The 16,529-nt window shown below is 53.7% G+C and overlaps 1 protein-coding gene across 1 annotated transcript in view; it reads left to right on the forward strand.

Annotated features, from left to right (window-relative positions):
* Window positions 1-2,425: 2,425 nt before the first annotated feature.
* The window catches only part of LOC112115562 (integrin alpha-D-like), a 24,432-nt gene continuing 10,328 nt past the window's right edge, over window positions 2,426-16,529 (forward strand). Inside the window, exons 1-14 of the mRNA XM_029913297.1 lie at window positions 2,426-2,607; window positions 4,667-4,781; window positions 4,932-5,035; window positions 5,243-5,307; window positions 6,082-6,121; window positions 6,413-6,543; window positions 6,762-6,907; window positions 6,989-7,139; window positions 8,709-8,859; window positions 9,245-9,318; window positions 9,716-9,845; window positions 14,753-14,901; window positions 15,721-15,861; window positions 16,157-16,357. Coding sequence (XP_029769157.1) covers window positions 2,571-2,607; window positions 4,667-4,781; window positions 4,932-5,035; window positions 5,243-5,307; window positions 6,082-6,121; window positions 6,413-6,543; window positions 6,762-6,907; window positions 6,989-7,139; window positions 8,709-8,859; window positions 9,245-9,318; window positions 9,716-9,845; window positions 14,753-14,901; window positions 15,721-15,861; window positions 16,157-16,357 — 1,635 coding nt within the window. The 5' untranslated portion in view covers window positions 2,426-2,570. The remainder of the gene's footprint in view (window positions 2,608-4,666; window positions 4,782-4,931; window positions 5,036-5,242; window positions 5,308-6,081; window positions 6,122-6,412; window positions 6,544-6,761; window positions 6,908-6,988; window positions 7,140-8,708; window positions 8,860-9,244; window positions 9,319-9,715; window positions 9,846-14,752; window positions 14,902-15,720; window positions 15,862-16,156; window positions 16,358-16,529) is intronic.

The raw sequence follows: 16,529 nt of genomic DNA on the forward strand, positions 1-16,529 counted from the left end.
GGGCCGCTGACCGTTACCTGCAAGGCAAGGTAAAGACTGGCAGAGCTTTGAGGAGTTGGCTGGAGAGGTGGACAGACAGGTGGCAGGGAGCTGCCAACCAGTCTAATCTCCAGTAAAGCTCACTCCTTCTAAGACAGAGGAGTGACACAGTGGCGCACAGTTGTGGGTGTCCTGTAAAGAACGTCACACTCTGTGCCCCACCCGGAGGCGGCTACATCTCAGTGCTGGGCAAGGGATCCCTGTGTAAATGCTCAGCCTGGAAAGCGTGTTTTTGTTCTGCAGGTTTGAAGGCACAAGGAGATGAACGAGGATCCCGCTGTCTATTTTTGAATGGGGAACCGTGTCCTGGCTCTCGGTGTGGTTTTGCCATTTCCCCTTCTGTCGTGCGATCAGATGCCATATTCTGGTACGCGATAAGAATTGGGGAAATTAGAAGTCAGGTTGCCTCACTAGTTCCCCATTTTTCTGAAATGACCAACCCCCCTCCGTGTTTTTCTTTCCATTTCTGCATGTTCAGACAAAATATGTCAGACAAAAAAGAAAGTTCAAAGACGGTGGGGGTCCACTGCTCAGTAGAGAAGCTGAGCTGGTAACGGAAGACGATAGGAAGGCAGAGTTGCTCAGTGCCTACCTTGCTTCAGTCTTCTCAGAAAAAATAACATGTGTCCGGATGACTAGCGAAGTTACCACAGGCAATAAAGGGGAAGGGATGCCGATCGGGATAAGTAAAGAGCACATCAGAGCTCTTCTGACCAATTTCAATGAATTCAAATCAGCAGAGCCGGATGCTATTCACTGGAGGGTACTGAAGCGATATTGCCAACCCCAACTGTTCAAAAATCATGAGGCAGGCTCACGAAAAATCATGAGATTGTTTTTTAAAATCATGAGATTAGGTAAAAACAGGAAATTTGGAGTTCTTTTTATTTGCCTTCTGCATTTTGAGCCTTTTGGCTGCACTGGGGTCACATTTTGAAGCTTTCTCCACAGCCACAAGGGCTAGAAACATAATTTTTCGTTCCGAATGAAGGCTGAAATCATCACATATCCACTTGACTCCAGGAGCTGGGGCTATAAGGAAAACAATAATTATCATGAACCTCATGACAAAGTCATGAGAGTTGGCAATTCTGCTGAAGGAATTAGCTGAAGAAACCTCAGTGCCACTAGCAATACTATTTACAAATTCGTGGATGACAGGAGAGGTCCTGGAAGACTTGGGAAGGGCTAATGCGGTGCCCATCCTTAAAGAGGGGGAAAGAGAGGAGCTGGGAAATCATAGACCAGTCAGCCTAACTTCGATACCTGGGAAGGTACTAGAGCAACGTATAAAACATTCAATTTACGAATACCTGGAGGATGAAGGGGTAATCGATAGCAACCGGCATGGAGTTACCAAGAACAAATCATGCCAAACCAGCTTGATTTCCTTCTTTGATAGGGTAGCTGGTTTGGTGGATAGGGGGAATGTGGTAGACCTAATATATTTGGATTTCAGCAAGGCTTTGACCCAGTCCCACATGACATTCTCATAAGTAAGCTGGAGAAACGCAGGCTCGGCGGAACTACCATTAAATGGATACAAAATTGGTTAAACAACCACAAACAAAGAGTAGCTATTAATGGAATGATGTCAGATTGGAGGGAGGTCTCAAGTGGGGTTCCACAAGGATCTGTTCTGGACCCGGTGTTGTTTAACATCTTTATTAATGACCTGGATGTAGGAATCGAAAGTTTACTGATCAAGTCTGCAGATGACACAAAGCTTGGGGTCGGGAGATGCCAATACTTTTAAGGATAGAGCTAAAATTCAGAGGGATCTTGATAAATTGGAGAACTGGGCTATAGACAATGTAGCGGCACAAACAGCTCCTGCTCCCGTTTTGCTACCTGCGTGCTGAAGCTGCAGCGGGGGAGGGGCTTTTGCTGCCTGAGCGGCTCAACCCGGCGCGGCTGCCCTGTCAGCCGCTTTTGGGTCTTTAAATAGCCGTCCGGGGGGAAATCCCGGACATTTTTAGCTTTTTACAAATTCCCCCCGGACGGCTATTTAAAGACCCAAAAGCCGGACATGTCCGGGGAAACCCGGACGGATGGTAACCCTACCAGAGTGGATCCCGCTGCAGGCCTGAGTAGCCAGCCTGCCTTATAAAGCTGGCTAAGAGACGGGAAGCGGGGGAGACAGGAAAGGGAGGAGTGTGGGCTCTAGAGCCCTGCTGGCTGGGAAGTTAGTAGTCGCCCAGAGTGTTGGTCTTTGTAAATATCTGTAAATAATAGGTGGTGAGAACGGACACAAACAATAAAAGGACACGGGTGCTGCACTTCCGTTGGTCTCTGACAGCGTTTGTGGAGGGGCTGAGAGCAGGCACTGCTACAGTGTGTCTGACTAGTTGTGTGTCTGTCTCAGTGTCGCTTTCTTTCTTTCTGCAGCCGCCTAATAACACACTCTCCTTCCTCTGGTCAGTGTTTCTCTCTTTTCGGTATCACTTCTCTTTCCTCTGCACCCTCCTCTCCAGGCAGCGTCCTTGAACCTCTCACTCCCCGCTCCACACACACCCCTCACCCAGCACAGGATGGACCCCCTGCCTCTGCTCCTCTACCTGTGTGCAGGTAAGTGCCAGCCAGAGGGACTGGGAAAAGCTGGGATCCTCCACATAGGTGCCCACTGAGTACCCCTCTGGCAGGCGGATGGGAACAGCTGGACGGTCAGGAGTCAGGACTCCTGGGTCCTATCCCTGGTTGGCTCTGGGGGGGGGGGGGGTGTCTGGTGGATTATACCAGTGGGCCTGTGCATCAAGACTCCTAGGTCCCCTCCACAGATTTGGGAGGGGAATGGGGCTCTAGTGCCTTAGAGGGTGGGGGGCAGGGCCATGCTGCCGAACCCCCTCCCGCCAAGCGCCGCGCCGCCGAACCCCCCCCCCCCCCCCCGGCCGAGCGCCCCACCACCGAAACAAAAACAACCCCCCCACCCCCAGCGCCGCCCGACCGAACCAAAAAAAACCCCCAAAAACCCTGAGCGCCCCCCCCCGCCACCCCAAGATTGGCCGCCCCTTACCAGGTGCCGCCCCAAGCATGTGCTTGGTCGGCTGGTGCCTGGAGCCGGCCTGGGTGGGGGACTGATAATCAGGACTCCTGGGTTCCGTTCCCTCTGTGTTCTGTTCCCCCAGACTCTCTGGGATGGGAGAGGGTCACAGGTGCGACTCCCCTTCTCTATGGGGTGTGTGTGCTCGGTAGGATGTGGCGGAAGGGTCCAGCAGGTGTGAAGTGGATGCAGTGTTTGCAATTGCGCAAACCTGCTGTAAAACCACAGCCGCTTCCGCCTGCTTCAATGTCTCTTTTGTCTGTGAGGCCTGGACCCATCAGGGAATGGAGGGGGGCTCACTTTGGGGTGGCTGAGAGTGAGGGGGATGGACTGGGAAGGGGGGATAGACTGGGAGATGGGGTCTGAAAAGGGAAGAATGCGGGAGGCCAGCTCAGCTTCTCCCACCCTCCTAGGACCATCTCAGCCCCTGTCTTTCCCCTTTACCCCCCAGCCCCACCCACCTGCCCCATAATTCTGCACCCACTTTGCCCCATATCTGCTCCTCCTACAGTTCTGGAGGGTCTTTACCACGTCTCAGGGTTGGTGGGGGGCGCTCCAAGGGGATTCTCCTTCCCACCCTTCCCAGGCCTGGGCTTGCAGGGATGGAGCGGGCAGAAGGGAGGAGAGCGGTTCATCGGGGAAGTTGGTTACACTGTGCGTTAGGGATTCACCGATTGGCTGTTGGGTCTTTCTTGTGTGACATGAGTTTGGTGGGTCTCAGCTCTGGCTCCCATGGCACAAGCTTACCAGGCCACCCTGCACTAATTGATAGACTCGGCAGAGAGACTGAGAACTGCTTGGGCCCAGGAGCTCCTAGCGCAATGCTGAGGCCAATCCTTGGATGCATGAATGGGGGAATCTCAAGTAGGAGTAGAGAGGGCCTACTCCCTCTGTATTTGCCAGTGGTGCGAGTGCTGCTGGAATCCTGTGTCCGGTTCTGGTGCCCACACTTCATGAAGGATGTTGATACATTGGAGAGGGGTCAGAGAAGAGGGACGAGAATGATTAGAAGATTAGAAAACCTGCCTGATAGTGATAAGGAACAAATATTTCATGATGGGCTCTTCAATCTAGCAGAGAAAGGTCTAACGTGCTCCCATGGCTGGAAGTTGAAGCTAGACAAATTCAGACTGGAAATAAGGTGCAACATTTTTAACAGTGACAGGAATTAACCCCCAGAACAATTTACCAAGGGTTGTGGTGGATTCTCCACCACTGGATGTTTCTCTAAATGTTCTGGTCTGGTTCAGTTCAGGGAAGTTTGCTGGCTCGTGTTACACAGGAAGTCAGGCTAGACGATCACAGTGGTTCCTGCTGGCAGTACATTCTGTAAATCTATGAAGGCTGATTTGCATGGAATGGTTTGCAAGAAATGGCCCTCAAGGGCTAGACATAAGGGAAGTTTTACTGAGCTGCTGGGGGAGGGGTGCTGGGAGTCAGGACTCCTGGGTTCTATACCCAGCTTTGGGAGGGGAGTGGGGCCTCAGAGTCAGTCCTAGAAACAGGAGGGGCTGGTCCCTGAGCCCCCACCACTGGCCCCACTCTGCATAGGGGAAGCTCTAACAGATGGCTGTTTAACCCCTGCAGTGCTGGCACCAAGCCATGGATTCAGCGTGGACATGGAGGGACCCATCACCTTCCAGGAGGCTGCTGCAGGGTTCGGGCAGAGCGTGGTGCAGTTTGGGAGTGCCAGCGCTGGGGGGTAAGGGCCGAGTGTGGGTTCAGGACCCCACAGCTATGTGCCTCACACCCATCCCCGAGGGGCCCGTCTGGTTGGGCTGCCCCTCCTGGACCCCACTCCCCTGGGTGTGATGGGGCATCCCCTGAGCCCCCCTCTGCTCTCTCCCTGCAGGCTGCTCGTCGGGGCCCCGCTGCAGATGGGAGACGTGAATGAAACCGGCAAAGTCTACAAGTGCGACCCTGCCTCCAGACGCTGCCAGGAGATCCCCATCCAGAGTAGGGGCCCCCTGTGCTGTGGGGGGCAGTGGGTTAGAGCAAGGGGTCTGGGAGTCAGGACTCCTGGGTTCTATCTCCAGCGCTGTGAGATCTAGTGGGTTGGAGCCGGGGTGTGATGGGAGGCAGGGCTGAGAGTCAGGACTCCTGGGTTCTATCCAGGGGGTGGAGTTTATTTGCTCACCCTGGTGTGCACTTTTCCACCCTCAGGGCCCTCTGATGCTGTGAAGATGTCCCTTGGTTTGTCTCTGGCTGCCCGTGACTCCCAGCTCCTGGTAGGTACCATGCATGGGGGGGATGGGTGCTGGGACTGGGGTCTGACACTCGCTCCCTGGGAATACCATGGGGCAGCCCCCCCCAAACCCCACTCCTCACGGCTGGTAGTAACTGGGCCATGTCAGCGCGACTGGGGTACTTGGGCAGAGTTCATGACTGGGTGACATAATTGTGATGTAACTCTATGGGGGTCTTTGGTAACTCCCGTAATTAGCGGGGAAAGGTGGTCGCCGGGTGATGTCGCCAAGGCAACAGTGACTGTGAACTGACTTAGCAGTGAGCATGGTGACCAGCTGACATCGCCATGGAGACAGTGGTCATGAGATGATGTTGTAAGAGATGGAGGTAACTAGGTGATGTCGCCATGGTGACATCGATTGTGCACTGCCATAGCAGGCCGTGTGGCAACTGGATGACTTCACTGTGGCAACCTTGACTGTGCACTGCCATAGCAGGGAGGGCTGTAACTTGTTGATGTAGACATGGCGCCAACGATTGTGCGTTGCCATAGCAGGAAGTGTGGTAACTAGGTGATGTCCCTGTGTCACTCCCCTGTCCCCTCTGGGAAACGAGTGCTGGGTCCTGGAGTCCCCTCTCCTGGCAGGAACTTGCATATCCATGGGGAGAAGGCCCTGGCTCTCCCGCACTGGGGCTCTACTCAGGAGAGCCCAGTGACCCCGTCCCTCTCTTGTGCCCAGGTGTGCGGCCCCACGGCGCACCAGACCTGCGGGGAGAACATGTACATCAAAGGCTACTGCTTCCTCCTGGACCAGAGACTCCAGCAGCTCCGGCGCATCCCAGACAGTCTGCCAGGTGAGGGGCAGTCCAGGGGGTGGGGAACCAGCATCCAGGGGACAAGTGGCGGGGGGATATGGGCCAGCGGGGGAGGAGGAGGAATGAGGCTAGATGGGTCCTTGGTCTGATCTGGGGCAGCAGGGACGGGACCCGGCTAGATGGGTCCAAGGGCCTGTACGGGGGTGGCGGGGAGCGGGTGGGATACCAGGCTAGATGGGCAGATGTCTTGGCAGTTTCACTGCCATTTGGTGTCTCTTGGCCCATCTAGCTGAATTTCTCTGTGTAACCCCCACCCTCCCCATTCCCCAGAGTGTCCCAAACGCCCCACAGACATCGTGTTCCTCATCGACGGCTCAGGCAGCATTGATTACCGTGACTTTGAAACGATGAAGACGTTTGTCATCGAGGTCATAAGGCGTTTCCGTGGCACCAACACGCTGGTAACTGGCAGCCACTGAATCCAGACCCTTGAGCCGCCAGCATCCCCTGCCGCTGGCAGGCAGGGCAGCGTCAGAGGGTGCTGAGCTGCAGGGAGCGGGTGGGGGGCTCATACAGGGTCCTTTCCCCTCACAGTTGTGTTGACCCCAATGCCCCAGCATCTCTGCTATTTTGACCCACTCTTACTCCACCCTGCCATGTTCCCCCTCTTGTCTCCTAGTTTGCCCTCGCACAGTTCTCCAGCAGTTTCTGGGAGCACTTTGACTTCAACAAGTTCAAGAGCACCCACGACATAGATTCACTTGTCCATCAAGTTAGACAGCTCGGACGAAATACCTACACAGCCACTGCCATCCAGAAAGTGGTGTAGGTACCTCCTCTTCCCCTCCCAACCCACAGACATGGAGGCTGAAAGAACTAACCCCTCTGCCTGTGCCCCATTTCCAGGAGGGAGCTGTTTATCTCACGGAAAGGATCCCGGGATGGAGCTGCCAGGATTCTCATTGTGGTAACAGACGGCATGAAAAATGACAACCTTCGATACTCAGACGTGATACCAGAGGCAGAGAGAGCTGGGATCATCCGCTACGCCATCGGGGTGAGATCTATCGATCCTAATGCTCACCTACAGAATCACAGAGATTTGTTGGGACACTGCAACAAATTCAGCCACGCAGACATCACTTGTAGTTGGATCTAAATGACAGGAAGTGCAGGATTCATGTCCTCTAGGTCAGGCCTATCTATTGTGGACAGACTGTCTGCTGAAGATGGCAGTGGGCTGAGGTCCCGAGCACACCCTGGCAATTCCACCTCCACAACTGGTCTCCCATTATAAGCTACCTGCTGGGGTATCTCTGAATTTTCTTCTACATCCCTCTGGGATAGTGGCTGAGCAGCCTCCTGGTTTGCCCTCCTTTTTCCTTCAATGAATCTGTTTGCCGACTCTCAATGCATTACAAAGGGGCACACCCTTGTGTCTTGTATGAGACCAGACAAGTTGTTTAGTTTAGTGTAAGGCCCCTCCAAAAAGAAGGAAGTTGGGTTTTTTTTTTATCCAGGCTGCTTTTTCCAGGTGTGTAACCAAAGCTTCTCTCCTTTGTGGATGGGCACGAAATTTCCCTGACGTCTTGTGCCTGTGTAGTAAGGCGCAGCACTCACTGGCGCAGCGCCTCCTGCTGGTTACCTCGGGAATTAGCTCTTCCAGCACTGGAGCGCCTTCTGCTGGAGAGTGTCTCTCCTGCTGTCACTACTTGTCTTACCACTGATGTCAGTCTAGGCCCTGCATCCCCCCTGGCCCATGGTGTCCCTTCTCTGGGGTACTGCCCCACAGCAGTGCCCCCACACTCTGGGTCTCCCCTCCCAGGGGAACCCCAACCCCCTATATCCACCTTGCCTCAGTAGCTACTGCCAGTCATCATCTAGCCCCTTCTCTCAGGGGCAAACTGCAATCTGAAATGGACGCTCATCACTGGCAAGAGTTGGACCTGCTGCCTTTCCAGTCCCACCTGCCTCCCTTCAGCCCCGGTACCTCCCCTGGCCTTTAGCAAGGCCTCAGCCTGGGGACTCACCAGGCCAGAGCTCCTCAGCTCTGCCTGTCCTTCCCCAGCCTTGCTCTGTCTCAGGTACCCTGCTTGTTCTCCCAGGCAGCCTGGTCCTCTCTGCTCCCCAGCTGGAGGAAGAGTCCTCTCTCACCCTCTCAGCCTGCCCTTTTATCAGGGCCAGCTGTGCCCTAATTGGGTGCAGCCACACCTGTGGCTGACCACCCAACCAGCCTCCCTTGGCTGCTTTTAACCCCTTTCTGACTGGAGCAGAGTGACCGGCCTGCTACACACCCTCAAAATCCCAAGGCCAAAAGTATAACTGGGTTCAAAAAAGAATTAGATAAATTCATGGAGGATAGGTCCTCAAAGGCTGTTAGCCAAGAAGGTCAGGGTGTCTCATGGTATTTCCCTAAGCCTCTGGGTGTCCCTAAGCCTCTGACTGCCAGATGCTGGGATGGGACAACAGGATGTATCACTTCTGATTCCCTCTGAAGCATCTGGCAATGGACACTGTTAGAAAACAGGAAACAGAGCTAGATGGACCATTAGTCTGACCCAGTCTGGCCATGCTTATGTTCTTCTGTTTCTGTCCCTGGTCTCTCCTGCACCTTTGCCTCATGAAGGTAGGCGATGCCTTCTCCCAGTCTAGTGCCCAGCGGGAGCTCCATGAGATCGCCTCTAATCCCACCAACGAGCACATCTTCCAGGTGAATGACTTTGATGCTCTCCGGGGCATCCAGAACCAGCTGCAGGAGAAGATTTTTGCCATTGAAGGTACTGGACCAGGGAGAAGCACTTCACTTGCGCTGGGGCTGTGTAAACCAGTTCCTGGGGTAGCGATGGGTCTAGGGAGCTGCTGGGATTCTGTATTGCAAAGGGACCCAGGAGCTATCCCTCTAGGGAGTCCATTCTGTGCCCATCACCAGAGTATCTGAGCTCCAGGGTGAAGTGTTAGCAACTGCTAGCAACTCTGGCTGCTCCTGTAATGTACTGCTCAGGGGGCCAAATTAATCAGTGGGGCTGACTGGCTCAGCAGGGAATGGGATATGGGACCTTCCCCTTTCGGGAGCTTTGGGTTGCCTCATGGGGGTGGGGATGGGACACAAGACCTCCCTAGGGATGGTCTCTCCCTTGTCTGTCTGTCTGTCTCTCCCCCCAGGCACCCAGTCCCAGAGTGGCAGCTCCTTCCAGCTGGAGATGTCTCAGGATGGATTCAGCTCCCTGCTGTCCCCTGTGAGTGATGCCTGGCCCTGGTGCTTGTCCCATGCTGCCATTTACTGGGGTGCCTGATGGATTTTCCTGGATAGAGTCTGGCTGGTTTAATGCCTGAATGGGAGAGACCATCCCTTAGTAGTCCACAGCAGTAATAGGTGCTTTAATTTTGCAGTCAGTGCTTGCCCCAATGTCCCAGTGTGGTGTTAGGGGGCGCTGTGCTGCAGGGAGTGGGGCAGGGGCTCCATAGGGGGTGCTCCCCCTTTGCAGTCAGTGCTGGCCAAATGCAGCTTGGGGTGGGGGGGGGGGAGGCTGTGCTGAATGGTGGCTCAGTCTGCTAATTATTTCTCCCTTGCTATATTTTGCTGGGCTGTCTGATTTGTGCAATCCATTTCCTTTGCCATGCGTGTCGGTTTAGGACGGGCCTGTGCTGGGAGCGGTGGGAGCCTATGACTGGTCCGGTGGGATATACCTGTACGGGAGCAGCGGCGAGCCGAGCTTCATCAACGTATCCAGAGCCTCTGGGGACATGAAAGATGCTTATCTCGGTAAGAATAGTCTGAGAGAAATCTTTCAACACAGCTCTAGCCCAGTGTTCCTGTCAGGTGATTTACAAGCTGCTGTGCCCCACCCCAAACATGGCTGCATCTCAGTGCTGCGGGAGGGATCCCTGTACAAACAGTCCCCACACCCCACCCCAGAGACAGCTGCATCTCAGCACTGGGTGAGGGATCCATGCATGAACAGTGCCCGTGCCCCACCCCAGAGGCAACTAACACCTCAGTGCTGTGCAAAGGATCCCTGTATAAACAGCCCCCGTGCCCCACTCCAGAGGTGGTGCATTTCAGTACCAGCAGTGGGACCCCAGTGAGATCACCCCTCCCTGTAAGATTCCCCCCCCCCCCCCCGAAGCAGATGCATCTCACTAACAAGTGAAATATATCCGTTTATAAAAGCTTTTATGTTCCTTCTTGATGACAGATGAGCTGCAGTCGCTTTTTATTGTAATAACTATTATCATCGTATCACTGTAATTATTGTAATGACTGTTGTCATTCCCTCATTGTAATTTTTCATATTTTATTATCATTTTAATGTTGATAAATGCAAAGTAATGCACATTGGAAAGCATAATCCCAACTATACATATAAAATGATGGGGTCTAAATTAGCTGTTACCACTCAAGAAAGAGATCTTGGAGTCCTTGTGGATAGTTCTGTGAAAACATCCACTCAATGTGCAGCGGCAGTCAAAAAAGCAAACAGAATGGTGGGAATAATTAAGAAAGGGATAGATAATAGGACAGAAAACATCATGTTGCCACTCTATAAATCCATGGTACGCCCACATCTTGAATACTGTGTGCAGAGGTGCTCGCCCCATCTCAAAAAAAGATATATTGGAATTGGAAAAGGTTCAGAAAGGGGCAACAAAAATTATTAGGGGTATGGAACGGTTTCCGTATGATAGATTAATAAGACTGGGACTTTTCAGCTTGGAAAAGAGACGGCTAAGGGGAGATATGACTGAGGTCTAAAAAATCATGACTGGTGTAGAGAAAGTAGATAAGGAAGTGCTGTTTACTACTTCTCATAACACAAGAACTAGGGGTCACCAAATGAAATTAATAGGCAGCAGGTTTAAAACAAATAAAAGGAAGTATTTCTTCACACAACGCACAGTCAACCTGTGGAACTCCTTGCCAGAGGATGTTGTGAAGGCCAAGACTATAACAGGGTTCAAAAAAGAACTAGATACATTCATGGAGGATAGGTCCAGCAATGGCTATTAGTGTCCCTAGCCTCTGATTGCCAAAAGCTGCGAATGGGTGACAAGGGATGGATCTAGACTGTTCTCAGTGGTTCTTGATGACAGAACAAGGAGCAATGGTCTCATGTTGCAGTGGGGGAGGTTTAGGTTGGATATTAGGAAAAACTTTTTCACTAGGAGGGTGGTGAAGCACTGGAATGGGTTACCTAGGGAGGTGGTGGAATCTCTTTCCTTAGAGGTTTTTAAGGTCAGGCTTGACAAAGCCCTGGCTGGGATGATTTAGTTGGTAATTGGTCCTGCTTTGAGCAGGGGGTTGGACTAGATGACCTCCTGAGGTCCCTTCCAACCCTGATATTCTATGATCACTTGATGATTACCTGTTCTGTTCATTCCCTCTGGGGCTCCAGGCACTGGCCACTGTCAGAAGACAAGATACTGGGCTAGGTGGACTTTTGGTCTGACCTAGTAGGGCCATTCTTATGTTCTTATTACTGCACTTACATTAAGATTTGTCAATATTTTATCTTTGTAGCATTTATTCTTTCGGTCATTCTTGCTATTATAACTGAGAACCTTATTTTTACATGACCATTTAGACTTCACCACTGCCCTGGGGAGTTTGTTAAAAATTGGTGCCTCATTTCTGATTGGAATTTGTCTGGCTTCAACTTCCAGCCACCGGTTACTTGTTTTGCCTTTCTCTGAGAGATCAAGGAGCCCTTTGGTACCCAGTGTTTTCTCCCATGAAAGTTTGTTTACACTAGACTCCAACCCCCTCTCCTTCTTTCTGACAAACTCAACAGACTGAGCCCTTTAACTCTCTCACTGTCAGACATTTTTGCCAGCCCCTGAATCATTTTTATGGCTCTTCTCTGCACCCTCTCCAATTTTTCAACATCGTTCTTGAAATGTGGACAGACTGGGACACTGTGTTCCAGTATCGGTATATGGGGGAATCACCTCTCTGCTCCTACTCGTTACTCTCCTCTTTATACATCCAAGGGTTGCATTAGTTCTTTTGGCTACAGCATTGCTGTGGGAGCTCATGTTCCCTTGTGACCCCTAAATCCTTTTCAGAGTCGATGCTTTCCAAGACACAGTTCCCTTCTGTGCACATAATGCCTGCATGGCTTGTTCCTAAATGGACGACCTTGCATTTGGTTTTGTTTGAATGGGCCGATCTTACTAAGCCATCCAGATGCTCTGTATGACTGCCCTGTCCTCATCATTATTCAACGTTCTGTCAATCTTTGTGTCATCCGCAAATTTTGTCAGCAGTGGTTTTTGGATTTACTTCCCCAATCATTGATGAAAATGTTGAACAGCTTCAGGCCTTGAAACGATCCCTGTGGAATTTCCCTGACATTCCAAGATTTATTCAAAGTTAACAACAGTGGGCCGGAGCGGTGGATTTCAAACTTTTTTTCTGGTGACCCAGTTGAAGAAAATTGTTGATGCCCGTGACCCACCGGAGCTGGGGATGAGGGGTTTGGGGTGTAGGAGGGGCTCAGGGCTGGGGCAGAGGGTTGAGGTGCAGGAGGGGGTCAGGGTTCTGGGGTGGGGGTGCAGGCTCTGAGGTGGGGCCAGGGATGAGGGGATTGGGGTGCAGGAAAGGGCTCTGGGTTTGGGGGGGGACTCAGGGCTGGGGCAGGCGATTGGGGTGTGGGGTTGGGGCAGGCGATTGGGGTATGGGGTTGGGGCAGGGGCTTACCTCGGGCGACTCCCGGTCAGCGACACAGCAGGGGTGCTAAGGCAGGCTTCCTGCCTGTCCTGGCACTGCTGAACGCACTTCGCCCCGGAAGCGGCCAGCAGCAGGTCCGGCTCCTAGGTGGAGGTGCGAAAGCAGCTCCGCGCGGCTCTCGCTCGCAGGCACCACCACCCCCCAGCTCCCATTGACCAGGAACCGGTGCAGAGCCGGTGCTCGGGGCCGGGGCAGTGCGTAGATCCCTGTGGCCCCCCACCTGGGAGCCAGAACTGCTGATGGCCGCTTCCAGGACCCGCTCGGTGTGGAGGGGGGGCGCGGCTCGGCCTGGCGCTGGTGAGAGGCCGGCGACTCAGCCCAGTGCTGGGACTGGCCTGATGCTCAGGGGAGCCGGCTGAGGCACGCAGGACAGGCACTTGGAGCTCCGGCAGGTGGGGCCTTGGTGGAAGGGGGGGAGGACGGGCTAGCCTCCCTGAAGCGGGGGTTCACCCCTCGCCCATGCTTCCTGCCCCTGCTGTTCTGAGTTCTCTATACTCTGAACCAGGCAGGGGGGGTCTGTCATGTCGAGCGCCACCCGTCGCCCCTTTTACCCGCTCTGGGTTGGAACCAGGGATTTTCGCGTCGCAGCCATAAGAATCGTCCCACCAGGTTCCAGTCATGACAATGCCACCTGAGATTTTTCTTGTGAATGAGAATTTCCAGTGCCCTCTTGCTGGTTACCCAGAGTGCTAGCATCACGATAGAACCATTTAAAAATGTCCTTTTCTTTGCCTCCTTTGCCACCTCAGTACAATACGTCCCTGACTTCTTGAGCTGAAGTGATATCTTTAAATCTGGGGCTTGGATCCCATCAGACGGCATGCGAAGCAGGGGTGCCCCAATGGGGCACTAGGGATGCTGTGCTTCAGGGGTGTGGGGCCTGGGTCTCACTAGGGGGCGCTCTCCTCTCACAGTGAGTGCTGGCTCCAATGCCCCAGTGAGGTACTAGTGGGTGCTGTGCTGCATGGGGTGGGGGGACTCATTCCCTGTCAGCCAGTGCTGACCCCATTTGCCACCTTAGCACTCTCTCCTTGAGTTGTTAGTTTAACATCCTCCTGTGCAAGGTCCAGTGATGCTGATCTCCCACACAGGAGCAAGGGGGGCTCCGGACACCTACCCCCACCCCATGCAGGCTCAGCAGGGCTCATGATCAAGCTCTTATACTGCTGTAAGGCTGTGTGAGGCCCTGCGTCAGGAAATACCTGCTCCCCCCACTCACCCTTGCGTGTCTGTAGACGGTCTGGACTCACCCCTGCGGCGCCTCCTGCTGGTCATCTCGGGAATTAGCTCTTCCAGCATCCTGGAGCACCCCCTGCAGGCTGGTGATCCACCTGTCCTCTGGCCCCATGTCCCTCCCAGACCCCAGTGCCCTTGTATCTGGGTTGCTGCCCCCTGGCAGTACACCCCTCAGTACTAGGGTCTCCCCTCCCTGGGGAACCCCCACCCACTATCCCTACCTCACCTCAGAATAAGGCCACTGCCAGTCACCAACTAGCCCCCGTTCCCTGGGGCAGACTGCAGTATCGGCCACTCATCATCGGCAAGGGGGGTTTGGACCTGCTGCCTTGGCCTAGCCCTAGGCTGCCCTCTGCAACCCCCCAGCACCCCTTGGCCTTCTGCTAGGCCACAGCCTGGGGCTTTCCAGGCTGGAGCTCCCCTGCTCCTCAGCCTTTCCCCAGCCCTGCTCCACTACAGGTACCCTCTGTCTAGCTCCCTACAGCCAGGCCCTTCTCTCCCTGAACGCAGAGAGAGACTCTGAGCTCCTGGCTCCCAGCCTTTTTATACAGGCCAGCTGTGGCCTGATTGGGGCGTCCCAGCTGTGGCTACTTCCCCAATCAGCCCAGTAGCTTTTCCCTTTGCCCCAGGCCTCTGCCAGGGCTGTTTTAAGCCCCTCAGGCAGGAGCGGGGTAGCCACCCCGCTACAGTGTCTCTGTCTCTTGCAGGTTATTCAGTTCAGGTCATCAGATCCCGGGGGCGGAGCAGCTACGTGGTTGGGGCCCCTCGCCACAATCACATTGGCAAAGTCATTCTATTCAGGCAAGATGCCAAGCGTGGAGGATGGCGGGAGGAAACCGAGGTGCTGGGAGAACAGGTAAGGGGAGGGCTTGGGGAGTGATGGGCAGAGAGTGAAAGGGAGGTGAGGAAGTTTGCAATATTTCCACAACATGTAACAGTTTGTGTTCAGATCTCAGATGTAGGCAGCACTGGGAGGTTTCAGTCAGAGAGACTCAGGCAATGGATAAATGCTACTGGTGTAGACAACTGCACCACAGCTAACAATCAGCATGAGGATGATCATTTATTTATTTGTTTTGAGGTAGTGCCTAGGAACACTACGGACCAGCTCAAGTTACATACCATTGTGCTAGGCACTATACAAACACAGACTACAAAGATAGTTCCTGCTCCCAAAGAGCTGACAGTCTCATAGCCAATATGTTCAGTTAGATGAGACTCAAGAGTGATGCAGACAGAGAGGGGAAACATTTAACTTGTGCAAACACGGTAGTTTAAATAATGGCACCACAGGAATGGCTAGCAGGAAGCACCTCTCTCACATACAGCTTCCTGTGCGCACAGGCAAACCGAACTGGAAAGACCATTTCAGCCAAGTAGACTCAATGAATAAACTTCACTTGTACAAACACAGCAGCTAAAAAGAACTGAACCACAGTGAACAATCAGCATTTCTCCAAGACCTAACAGCCTATACGTTCAGTGGGACAGAGAACTGACAGCAACAGCACCACCTGCTGTGTGTAAAGGGAGGGTGACGGTGAGGACGGATTGAACGTGGGGATTTAATCCTGCTCCCAGCAGGCTGGGGGGGGCGGGGGGAGGAGGGAGAGAGGTCCCAGTGGAAGAAGGAGGAAGTGACTAAAATGAAGGGGTGACTTATCTGTCCCTCCAGGTCGGCTCGTATTTCGGGGGTACACTGTGCGCTGTGGACCTCAACGGAGATGGGAACACGGACCTGGTTCTGATCGGAGCCCCCATGTACTATACACCCCTGAATGGAGGACGTGTCTATATCTGCCCTATTAACCAGCAGGTAGGAGAGGGGAAGAATTGTTGTTTATGATGTAGCTGGACAGATTTAGGGCTGGGATCCCATTAAATGGCTTGCTAGGCAGAGATGACCCCATGCACAAGTCCAGGGCTAAGGGGCGCTGTGCTGCAGGGACCAGGATGGGGGGCTTAGTAGAAGATGCTCTCTCCTTGCACTCAGTGCTGACCCCAATACCCCAGTGTGGCACTAGGGGGTGCTGTGCCGCAGGGAGCAGGGAAGAGTCTCTGCAGGGGGTGCTGATCCTTTCACCCTTTGTCTCTTTGGATGGGGCCTGCAGGGGGCGATGGAAAAGATCTGCGGGAAGACACTGCAGGGGCAGGCGTTCGGGCACTTTGGGGCCAGCATGTCCGAAATTGGGGACATCAGCGGGGACGGCCGAAGAGATGTGGCCATCGGGGCCCCCATGGAGAATGACAATCGCGGGGCCTTGTACATCTTCCATGGGGAAAAGGGAGGCCTCAATCCCCAGTACAGACAGGTGAGCCCCAAAGAGACACCATGGAGCCCCATGGCCCTCTAGTGCATATTAATGTTTAGCCGCCCCTTTCCCATCCCTCGCCCTCTGCTGCCCCCTAGTGCCCATTATACAGTATAGCCGCCCCTTTCCCATCCCTCCCCCTCCGCTGCCCCCTAGTGCCCATTATACAGTA

Source organism: Terrapene carolina, unplaced genomic scaffold (assembly GCF_002925995.2).
Source record: "Terrapene carolina triunguis isolate 2854851 unplaced genomic scaffold, T_m_triunguis-2.0 Scaffold571, whole genome shotgun sequence".
In the NCBI taxonomy this organism is placed as follows: domain Eukaryota; kingdom Metazoa; phylum Chordata; order Testudines; family Emydidae; genus Terrapene; species Terrapene triunguis.